The sequence below is a fragment of the Kryptolebias marmoratus genome, linkage group LG6, assembly GCF_001649575.2.
Source record: "Kryptolebias marmoratus isolate JLee-2015 linkage group LG6, ASM164957v2, whole genome shotgun sequence".
NCBI lineage: Eukaryota > Metazoa > Chordata > Actinopteri > Cyprinodontiformes > Rivulidae > Kryptolebias > Kryptolebias marmoratus.
In genome coordinates this window covers 2,635,465-2,647,013 of record NC_051435.1, presented here as the reverse complement: position 1 = coordinate 2,647,013, position 11,549 = coordinate 2,635,465, and the positions used below count along the sequence as shown (strand labels likewise).

Genomic DNA, 11,549 nt, shown 5'->3' with positions numbered 1-11,549 from the left:
AATCAGAGTTAATCAGAGTTAATCAGAGTAAATCAGAACAAATCAGAGTTAATCAGAGTTAATCAGACGTCATGTCTCTGCGAGGCCAAAGACCTTGAAGCGCCGTAGAATAAACACTTCCCTCTGAGACCTTTACGAGGCGTTGTTTCCACGGCAACCTTTAAATCCGGCACGCCGGCACCGGCCTTCACTTCTCCTCTGTTCGGAGCCGCCCGCGAGCTTTAATTAAAGAAAAAAACACCAAACAACTCCCTGGTTTCTGGTTTTGGGCCGGTGATTAGCAATCAAAGTTTTATCTGTGCAGCGCGCCGCCGCATGTTCCAACAAACCGAACCGGGCCGGGAAACGGATAAAAAATACAAAGATTTACTGAAAACACGCAGGGACCTTTGACCTTTGAGGGTCCTGGTTTGTTTTGTCAGTTTCTGTAACTTTTATACTTTCTTAAAATATTCAACTTTGTTTTTAAATCCCCAAAGAAAAACCTGGAAGTCTTTGAATTCTGCTCGTCTTCCTGTGGACATTTTAGCTTTTAGCTCATGTTTAGCTTTTAGCTAGCCTTTTGCTACTTATAGTATTTTGCCACATTTAGCTAACCTTCCACTACATTTAGCTTTTAGCTAGTGTTTTACTCCTGTTAGCGCTCATTTAGCCACTTTTAGCTGAGATCTTGCTACTTTCAGGTTGTATTTGTTAGCTTTTCGTTAGCATGTAGCTACTTTTAGCTTTCAGCTGAGGTTCAGCTCACTCTGTATTCTTCGACCGGCCTGCGTCTCGGTGCGATCTTTCTTCATTTCCTGAATGTTTTTGTTCCCCGCAGGGTGTCGGCCTGTCGGTCCACGGACGGTTTCGAGTTGCCACGGAGAAAACGCTGTTCGCCATGCCGGAAACCGCCATCGGTACGGCTGCCCAACTTTTATCCCTTTAAGATTATTTCTGCCCCGTTGCTTTCCCAAAGAGGTTTTAAGGTCGATTAGGCAACCTGAAAAACAACAGAATCCGCCGTATTTGTGCTCTGTAAGGCAACCTGTGTGAAAGCTTTTATTAATTAATGTCTTACCTGCTGTAGGTCGTTTGTTCAATGGCCTCAGATCAGAGAAAAGCTCTTTAAACAGCTCCAGTTTCCTGGATTTTACTGGGATTCGTCACTTTGGTTCACTCAGATCCTGTCCAGATCCAGTTTCATCCATTTTGTGCAGCCCTCATGATGATGCGACCACCTCTGTGCTCGACAGATGAGAGGGTGGAAGCTTCTGACTCTCGAGACGGTCCGTGGAGTCTTTACCGTCACAGTCAGGGTTTATTTACGAGGATTTATTAAATTTGAAACGTTTCTGCCTCCCAGCCAGCGTTAGACCTCGTTTATGAGAAGAACCCACTAAATTTAGCCTCATATCCTGAATCAGTGACGCTCCGTCTGGTTTACAGATGATTCGGAAACTGAATTAATGATATCCAGTATTAAACAGTGTGATCCGGGTGTAATAACAATACACAGCAGCTGCTAAGAAAACCAGATTTACTCCTGTTTTTATTTCTTCCAGCAGGAGTGTGACAAATAAAAACAAAATTACATCATCTGGATGAGGAATTAATCTTAAAAAATAACATTTTAACACAATATCTTGCACCTTTAGTCATGGATTTTAGCTAAAATCTGTAAAATCTTAAAAGTTAAAGTCATTTATTTGTGTTTGCTAAGTGATAAAATACCTAATCCCTGTTTGTTCTTTGGGATCAGTGTCTTCATTAACGCTCTGAAAAGCTGAGTTTACCTTTAAATAATCCTAAAGGCTTAAGTGGCCTTAATGAGCTGAAATAAGCAGAGAGATATTTGTCTACACGGATAGTTTTTATGTTTTTGAGAACATCTTTCTCTCCGGCCCTGTCGGAGGGCTCACCTTCAGGTTTATTTTAGTTTTCAGACTTTTAGAGGAAGTTTCCCTGAGCGTAAAAACAAAAAAAGCAGCAGCGGCGGCTCTGAGAATCAGTCTGCTCTGCAGATAATTCACACGTGCAGACAGATGGCTTCTTCCCGAGGCGCTGAGGAGATTAGAAACAAATCTCCAAGAACCAGCGAACCGCGGCTGACGTTACGCCGTAAACACGTCTGCAGGGACGTCTGCAGAGACGTCTTCAGGGACGTCTGCAGGAACGTCTGCAGGGACGTCTGCAGGGACGTCTGCAGGGACATCTGCAGGAACGTCTGCAGAGACGTCTGTAGGGACGTCTGAGGGAACGTCTTCGGGAACGTCTGCAGGGACGTCTGCAGGGACGTCTGCAGAGACGTCTGTAGGGACGTCTGAGGGAACGTCTTCGGGGACGTCTGCAGGGACGTCTGCAGAACGTCTGCAGGGACGTCTGCAGAAACGTCTGCAGGAACGTCTGCAGGAATGTCTGCAGAAACGTCAGCGGGAACGTCTGCAGAGACGTCTGCAGGAATGTCTGCAGAAACGTCAGCGGGAACGTCTGCAGGAACATCTGCAGGAATGTCTGCAGAAACGTCAGCGGGAACGTCTGCAGAGACGTCTGCAGAGACGTCTGCAGGAACATCTGAGTTTTAATCCGGCTGTTGGCCTGTCCTGCTGGGAACGAGTCCATCTTTTCTGTGCTTTCAGTTAATTAACAAGTCTTTAACCTGGTCTTCTTCTTCAGGGTGAATGAAGGTGCTTCTGTGGACCTTTGCTTCTCTGTCCCTCCAGTTCAATAAAGAGGGTCCTAAACTCAACGTTTAGACAAATTAGCAGAAAACAAGTATTTAAATTGGTCCTGTAGGCTCTTTGTTGCCGGCAGCCTGTCAGTTTGTTCCCGTTTCTTTAGCTGAATTGGTGAAAACCACCAAATATAACTCGGCTCGACAGGAAGTAGGATTTTAGGCGGCGTCAGGACCTCCCTGTTGGTCATGAAGGGGGAACGGGTTCTCGACAGGATCTACAGGAATCCAGTTATCTCTAAAGATAAGATCAGCCAACATGAAGTGGATCTGACTCGGTCAGATCTACAGATATCGAGCTGAAACTTGGCACGGTGGTAGCTGAGAGTCATCCAGATCACGTTCTCTGAGCAAACTGTCAGATGAAATGATTTGTTTTTGTTGCTCTGCTGCTCGCTCCGTCGTTAACGGGTTTGAAACAAAGCCTCGAGTTTAAAGCCGCTCTTCGTCCGGTTTTAGATGCGAAGGTCGGTAACAAGTTTAGGAGGAAGATTATGTTGTCAGTAGACAGGAAATGAGCGCGGCGAGCCAGATAACGGGCCAGGGCTTCTGTTGTGTGGGATTTCCTTAAAGGCCACAGGGAGGAAATGAAGCAGTAATTGATTTTTCTGGGCGAGGACTGACGCGTGGAAACGGCGAGGAGGGAGGAGCCGCCGTCGGTTTCTCTTTATTACACAAAGCTGTCACTTCTCTGTTTTTACTGCCCAGGTTGCAGCCTTGAAAACTATAAAAATATGTTAAAATATAAACAGATAAAATCCACTTTTTCTTCCAAAGCTCCAAACCTTCCTGCTGTTTATATCATCCACGGGAATAAAACAACTTTAATTATTTATACAGACCCAAGGATGAAAACTGAAATACAATAAAAATGTAGTCAGATTTGCTTTGTGGGATTTTATTTCTGAAAGAAAAGGACTTTTGTTTGTCCTCACAGGATAAGAAGAAGTGTTGAAGGATTGCATGTCACCCGCCACCTTTAAAGCCACAGTTTTAGGCTTTTATTTTAAAATACTCAGTTGTATTAAAGGTATTAAAGGTCAGTATTTCAGTGGTGGGAAAGCAGGGTCGTGTTGGTTTAATTAAAATAAAAAAGGTTGATGTTTGAGTCACAAAGAGCCTCGGGTTAAACCCAGAAGTATCAGTGCTTTATCACCCCACATCCAGCTGCCCCACATGCTTATTTTAGCCCCGATTCTGGGGTCGGATTCTCTCACAAGTCTGGAAAAGTCTCCAACAACGTAAAAAACATGAGTACTGAGTTTTTAAAGGATCCTGGATCCGGGTTTAAGTCAGTCTTTGTGTTTGTTGGGGCAGTAAATCTACCGAATGTGTCCTAATTACTCTGAAGTTCCTCTGGAAATGTTAATATAACTGCTAAACTTCAGCAGATCCTTCATGAAAAGGATGAATTCTTGCTCTCTTTCTGCCTCACCGCGCTGCACACCAAACCCTCACATAAACAGGATTACCAGATCTGACCAGGTCCCACCAGCGTCCTGAACAAAAGCCCTAATCCGCCGCATTTATTTTATTACATTTTCAGCCATGAATCAGGTCAGCTCTTCTAATCCCTCCTGCTTCTCTTCACCCCCCCCCAACCCCCCTCCACTTTAACTCTGCATCACAAAAGCTGTTAAAAAACGAGCCGAACTGCAGGAATTTCAGCTCTCGTCTCGTTTTTAATTGATTGGCTTCAATTAAAAACTCCGGAGCTCCAAAGAGGGCTGAGTTCTCGCTCTTATTTTAACAAAACCTCATTATTTATTGGGACGTTTTCCTGTTTTTCTAATAATGTGCAAGGCCAAGAATAGTTTTGAAAAAGAAAACATGAGATACACCCGTTAAATAAGGCACTGTGTAGGTCTTCTTCTTTGCACCAAAGCTGTGTAAATGTTTTATTTTGACAGGGCTTTTCCCCGACGTGGGAGGTGGCTACTTCCTGCCGAGGCTCCGGGGGAAGCTGGGGCTGTTCCTGGCGCTGACGGGCTTCCGGCTGAAGGGACGGGACGTGCAGAGGGCTGGGGTCGCCACTCACTTCGTTGAGTCCAAGAAGGTGCCGGAGTCCGACCCGTCAGACCCGTATCGGCTCACGATGGTGGTGCTGCGGGGACGAATGTGGGGCACGATCACGGCCAGATGTTGTGTCAGCGGGGGAACCGCTCTGGTTTAGGCCAGCTGACGTTTTGACTGGTCCAAAGGACCAAAGGACTTTATTTATTTATTTTAGCACAGAAGTCACTTTGACAGCAGCAACTGGACCAGAACCAAGGCTGGAAGCTCAGTAGAAATAAAAGGAAAGCATTTTTATTTATTAGATAAATATAAAATCAGATATTCCTTACAAACTCAACAACAACTAAAACTGTTTGAGCCAAGATGAGATCTACTTTTACTAAAGTGTGGCTGTGGATCAGTGGTTAGAGCGGTGGTCCTCCAATGAGACGGTTGGAGGTTCGATTCCATCAGTACGCCACATGTTGAAGACACTGAACCCCTCACTGCCTCCGATGACTGTGATCTGAAGCCCTGATTAGACTCTGTAGGATGATTTATGTGTGGACGGGTAAATGAGGGCACAAGTTGTGTTGAGTGGCCTGATTGTCTCCTGTTTACCGTTTAAATACATTAAGATCTGCGCTCAACAGATCCCAGACCTGGAGAAGGAGCTGGTGGACTTGAAGGGTCCCGAAGATGCAGACGTCTCCAAACTGCTGGATTCTTTCCAGAACCAGGTGAAAAATCCTAAATGTCTCCTCGGACACCTGAACACAACAAACATCTGTATTTAAAACTCAAAACGGAGCTTTCACAAACCTTCCTTGGTGCGCCCGACAATCAAAACCCATTAAGATGCTATTGAAACAGTTCCCAAAACTAAATGAAATAATAAAATAGAAGAAAATGTACGGATAAAAAAAAGAGCGTCTGTGGAAGGACACATTTATTCAAATCTAGTTACTAGCTATAAATCAGCTAAAAACTGAAGAGTAGACACCATTTTTTTTAAAAAGGCATGGCTTCTTGTTACAAAAAGTTGTAAAATTCAGTTTTTTTACTTCAAAACCAACATTTCTTCTGTAATAATCCGTCTCATACAGATGTCCTTCAGAAATAAAAAGATGCTTCCTTCTTTCTTTGAACCGTCGGGTCCGTTCAGGGTCGGGTCGTTCCGTCACACGGCGGGGTGGAGGGATTCAACGAGTTATTTACAAAAGTTAAACAAACAGGCGGGGCAGGGACTGAACTGTCGGAAGGATTCGTTGTTCCCTCGAATATAAATCCAACGAGGCGTAAAAACTCAACCATTTCTGCTCCGAGTAGCTGTTAGCTTAACTCCTCCCTGTTTCTCCACACTGAGATCGCTCTGATTGCTGCCTGCTGCAGGTAAGATACTGACACAACCCCATTCAGTTGCATGTGTTTGTGTCCACAGAGCAGTCTGGACTCCGACAAGCCGTTTGTTCTGGACAAACACGTCTCTGATATCGACAGGTTGGATTTTATTTTATTTATTTCTGTGTTCTGATTGTTAGTTTCCCCGTAGAAACGTTTTTGTTTTTGTTTCCTTTTCCCGCCCATCAGGCTGTTCGGATCCAGCAGCGTGGAGGGAATCCTGCAGGACCTGAAGGCGGACGGCTCGGAGTTTGCCACGAAACAAGTCGAGGTTTGTCCTCGAGTCCTGAGAAATAAATCTGTTCAATGCTGAGAGTTTCTGTGGAAATCTGTGGTTCGCAGGTCATTAAAGGTGTTTGTTGGTAGGTTTAAGACTCTTAATCTGTTATTTATCAAACTTAAAAAGGGGTTTGTCTATTTTAACACACGTATTCTGTCTCCAAGAGGCAAATTCTCACCGTAGATCTGGGATCAGGCCTGAAAACGAGCGTAAAGAAATGCATATCGCCCGCCGGCTTTGATCTGAAACTGGGGAGAAACAGCTGCGGCCATCTTGGTTTAGTTTGACTCCGAGTGTTACGTCCCCGAGGGTTTATTTGGACAACATCCAGCGGGTTCACAAGATATTTTGCTAACATGGCAACTGCTTCGAATTGGCTGTCAGGTCCTTTTAAGCATTTATGTGAAATTCTCTTTTATTTAAGAACAGCTGCAGTTAAGAATCTGGTTGGTTTAGTTGCTGATTGGGTAAATATTTATGTTTTTATCTCGATAAGCTTCAAACATCCTCTAAACCACACGTGTCAAACTCAAGGCCCGCGGGCCAGATCCGGCCCTCTGTAACATTTCATCCGGCCCTCTAGTCTGGGACAGATCGAGTCTCTGATTCTTATTTAGCTTAAACAAACTGAGCCTAATAAGTGAAGTTTTCTCTGACAGTGACTTAGAAGCCAACAATATATAGTTTTAATTTCTGTATGATCAGGTTTTTGTCTGTTTTAATGTTAAAAACTTCATTTAAAAGCTGAGTGAGGCGTAAGAAATGACTGCTAATGATGAGCTTTTTGAAATTTGATCTATTTGTCTGTGTTCATTAAAGTCTGTTTGCTCTAAATTCTGTATAATCTGTAACTGGGAAAAGGTCATTGATATTTCTATATGAATGATTTGACATAATACATCTAAAATCAAGGTTATTTATGTGATTTTTAATAAATATCGATCGTGATTGGCCCTTGGCTAGGACCAAATTTTTAATTTTGGACCCCTTGCATCACTGGGTTTGCTCTAAATGTTACGTTTGACTCACCGTTGTCTCGTGTTTCCTGGTTTTCACATCTCAGATTCTGTCCAAAATGTCTCCGACGTCCCTGAAGATGACCTTCAGGCAGCTGCAGCTGGGAGGGAGGATGAGTCTGCAGGACGTGTTGGTGATGGAGTACCGCCTGAGCCAGGCCTGCATGGTAAAATAAAATAATATTTATATTTATATCTGCCTTTAGAAGCAATGGAGTCGAATTAAACCTAAAATAATAACATCTTCTTCTTTTAATTGGGGCTGCCATGAAAGTAAAATCCAATAATTCTGGTTGTTGTGGGATAAAAAAGTGTTTTTTAAATTTTGTTTCATTCGTTTTTCCATCATTAGCACCAAATTAAGGATCTCTGCCGTCATTAAATTGCTTAAATTATGACAAAACCTTCATTCCAAAGGGTTTTTCTTAAAGATAAAGAAGTGAACGATTGTCTAAAGGACACCGTGAACCATTTTAATTTAATTTTTTAACAAGAAGAGATACAATAAAGATCAGAAAGCTTAAAAAAAAGATACAAGAGTCAGTTCTTTTCTGCTAAATGAGCACAAACGCACTTTATTCATTGGTAAAAGTCTAAAAAAATACACAGAAAATGGTGGTAAATTCACATTTTTCAACTGTTAATGGAAAACGGCAGCTTCATGGTAAATATATCGGCTTAAAGAATGAATAATGTTTGAAATAAAAGGGTTGGTAATCAGACTTTTATGAATTATTTACCTAGAAGAGCAACAAAAGATGCTGGATTTGGTGCTTTTTTTAGCTAAATAACCTAAAATAAATGTTTCTCATTAATAAGAACCAAAAAAAGATCCTGGTTCTGATGGAAAAAGGTCATAAATCATCTTTTTTACAGAATCCAATAAGAAAACAAACCAGATTTCTGCAAACCGTTGGCTTTTATCAGATGATTTATCAGAAAAGGGAGTTTAGAGTTTTAATTACCAATAATTTTATCATCAAACCTCAAAGAAAGTGAGTTTTATCTCTAATAATTTGATTAAACTGCGTTTTTTGCGCCGATGAATGATTGAAATTCAACTGAAATATAAAAACTGACGCATTTCTGAGGCTGTTCGCTTTTAAACAGCGTCGTTTAATTGGGTTGTTTGCGTTTCGTTGCAGAGAGGAAGTGATTTCTACGAGGGCGTTCGAGCCGGTAAGTGACTGCCGAGGACACAGATTCACTTGGAGCCCAAAGAGAAACAAAAATCCACTTCAATCGTAAATTAATATATCTTTTTCTTTCCATAAACAGATCATTAGAACTTTAAATTTATGTCAAGGTGCTGAACAGGTCAGTTGGATTTCCCATTCAGTCCAATTCATAGCAGCTCAGATTCAATTAAATGGAGTTAAACACAGTCCAATTAATTTAAAATCCAATTAACATAGATTCTACATTAAATCCATTTCACTGTATTTCACTGTATTTCACAGTCCAATTCACTGTATTTAAATTATTTAAGTAAAATCCAATTCAGTTTAGTTGACTTCAGTTCAAATCGAATCATTTTACATTCAGACCGATTCAAAGCATCCCATTCAGTTTAACGCAGATGCTTTAAATTTTCAATATATGAACAGTCCAGTTCAGTTAGCTTCACTCCAATTCATTCCAGTCACTTCAGTTACTTACAGATCCAATTGAAAATTAAATTCAGCTGCTTACAGTTCGCTTCAGTTGAATCCAGTTACAGCTTCATTAAATTCAATCAAACTGTCTGATTCATCCCAATTTACTGCACTTCTATTTAATCCAGTTCATTCAGATTCCAATTTAATTGATTTAAATATTAATAAATTAAATGTAGTCAGATTCAGAGATCAGTCTACTTACATTCAGTCCAATTTAATCCGATTAACTGTTTTAATAAAGTCCAATTTATTTATGTGATATCCAATTCAGTTTAGTTGAGTTAAATAAATGTAATCACGTTACATTCAGTCCGATTTAAAGCCTCACATTCAGTTTAATAGAGTCCCATTTAATTTGGTTCCTCCAATTCATTAAAGTCAATTCAATTTATCTAAATGTAGTTAAATCCCAAATCAAATCCAGCTGCTTAAAGTTCAATTGAACTGAATTATTTCTGTTTCAGTTCAGTTTAAATCTAATTACTTCCTTTCTGAATGAGTCCAATTCATCCCAATTCACTGCAGTCACTGTTAGTCACATCAGTTTTATGGGATCCAATTTATTTCAGCTGTAATCCAGTTAAAGTTGAATTTATCAACCGTCAGTCGGTTTGTTTGTCAATGAAACGTCGTTCAATTGGAGTTGATCGTGTTTTAAAATGGAGGTTATTGTTTTTATGATGCTGCCTGTTTGAAGTCGCCCCGCGCCGCGGCGTCCCTCTAAACGCCGCCGCTCTCTGCTTGTTCCCAGTCCTGGTGGACAGAGACCAGAACCCCGGCTGGACTCCGCCCACGCTGGCCGAGGTCTCCGACCGCAGCATCGACGAGTGCTTCTCCTCGCTGGGCGACGAGGACCTGACGTTTCCCGCCTAAACCGCCACTTCCCGCCGTCTCGGGCGCCGCCGTGGTCCGGAGGAAAACCGACGCTCTGATTGGTCGTTTGCAACCAGAAGATGGAAGATAATATCAGAAAAGAGGAGCTAACTGTGGATATTAGTTTTCCTCTCACTGCTGAGTGCTTCATCATGTCTCCCGTGGGTGTTCGTTGATGTGACACGGATCCGTTTCATCCGGTTCTGCAGCAGATAATGGCTTTTCTCTTAGTTTGACAAATACATTTATTAATATTATCCTTAAAACGTGTTTTTATATTTATTTGTTTCTGACGGACTCATCAGATCTCGTGTTTCTGAATTATTTATGAGCCGGAGTCGGATCGGTGCAGAATCATTAAATAACCTCAAATCTAAAAGGCTGTGGAGGAGTTGTGGCCCACTCTTCTTTCCATCGTTGGTTTCTGCTCAGCTCTCTGAGGTTCTGGTTCTGGTTCTGGTTCTGGACCGTCCTGTTTGTCGGACAGGTGGCCTCACATCTGACTCCAGAATCAGCCCAAACCATCAGCCCTCCACCACCGTGCTGACAGCTGCAGTGCATTCTGGGTAAACATCTGTCCTCTGGTCTGGTTCTGCTCCTGAAGTCTTCTGGTTCCTTCAAGTCGAGAGAAGAGGCTTTAACCTTTGACCTTTGACCTGCTGACTGAGGCCTGTAGAGGCTGAGGTGGAGCTCATTGCACGGTCTGACCTTCAGGGTGAAGATCAGCAGCTGTCTTTAATGTCTCCTCTCTGTAGAAGGATGGACTCCAGATAGTTTGGAAATGACCTTTGACCCTTCCCACATTGATTGGCATCATCTCAGAGGTCATTGCTGATGTCGTTCCTCCCTGTTGTTGTGTTAACACACACCTGCAGAACCTGCTGGTTCTGAACCTCTGAGGTTCTGAGGCTCCTTCAAGTCGAGAGACGAGGCTTTAACCTTTGACCTGCTGACTGAGGCCTGTAGAGTCTGAGGTGGAGCTCATTGCACGGTCTGACCTTCAGGGTGAATCAGCAGCTGTCTGAAATGTCTCCTCTCTGTAGAACGATGGACCCTTAATGACCTTTGACCCTTCCCAGCTGCTTCTCTGAGGTCATTGCTGATGGCGTTCCACTCTGGCGTTGGGCTCCAGACCAGCAGAACCTCCTGATCCCTTTGTGTTTGTCTCACTGATTCCCCTTTTGGTGAAATAATTAAAGGTGAAGCATAACATTTAGTTGATCCGTAAATATATAAATTATATAATATATATTTTTTGTTTTTAAACACCAGAGTTGCTCAACCGTGTGTTTCTGAAGCCATACTTTTTATGAGCCGCTCTTCTTGTTCCTGTAAACCTCCTGATAAGATCGGAGGACTGCTGTTAGACACATTTCATTTACGCGTTCCGACCAGCGGGTTCTGCGTCTCTGAGCCAGAACATCCAGGAGGTTCTCGAAGCTTCGGCTCGGCTCGGTTCAGAGACGATAAGCTGCACATATTTCAGACGACGCTGAGGGAACGCAGGCTGCCGTTTCCTCAGCGGCGTCACAGTTTATGAGCTCGCTCTTCAAACAGACGTCTCCGAGCCGAACCTTCGACTGACTGCTGCTCCCGAGCAAACACAGGAAATG

At 42.7% G+C, this 11,549-nt stretch overlaps 1 protein-coding gene and 1 long non-coding RNA gene across 3 annotated transcripts in view; one reads left to right on the top strand and one right to left on the bottom strand.

Moving 5' to 3' along the window:
* hibch (3-hydroxyisobutyryl-CoA hydrolase) overlaps window positions 1-10,315 on the top strand; it is a 16,020-nt gene extending 5,705 nt beyond the window's left edge. Inside the window, exons 7-15 of one of the 2 annotated variants that reach the window (XM_017435398.3) lie at window positions 821-899; window positions 4,624-4,769; window positions 5,362-5,448; window positions 6,150-6,208; window positions 6,299-6,380; window positions 7,453-7,572; window positions 8,551-8,584; window positions 8,684-8,722; window positions 9,815-10,315. In XM_017435398.3, coding sequence (XP_017290887.1) covers window positions 821-899; window positions 4,624-4,769; window positions 5,362-5,448; window positions 6,150-6,208; window positions 6,299-6,380; window positions 7,453-7,572; window positions 8,551-8,584; window positions 8,684-8,691 — 615 coding nt within the window. In that variant the 3' untranslated portion in view covers window positions 8,692-8,722; window positions 9,815-10,315. The remainder of the gene's footprint in view (window positions 1-820; window positions 900-4,623; window positions 4,770-5,361; window positions 5,449-6,149; window positions 6,209-6,298; window positions 6,381-7,452; window positions 7,573-8,550; window positions 8,585-8,683; window positions 8,723-9,814) is intronic. The other variant, XM_017435397.3, reaches the window with a different exon arrangement.
* LOC119617142 lies at window positions 5,005-7,553 on the bottom strand. Its single transcript, XR_005233324.1, has 2 exons — window positions 7,419-7,553; window positions 5,005-5,478 (listed from the first exon to the last, which is right to left on the bottom strand). It is a non-coding gene; the product is annotated as an uncharacterized LOC119617142 (long non-coding RNA).
* Window positions 10,316-11,549: the final 1,234 nt, after the last annotated feature.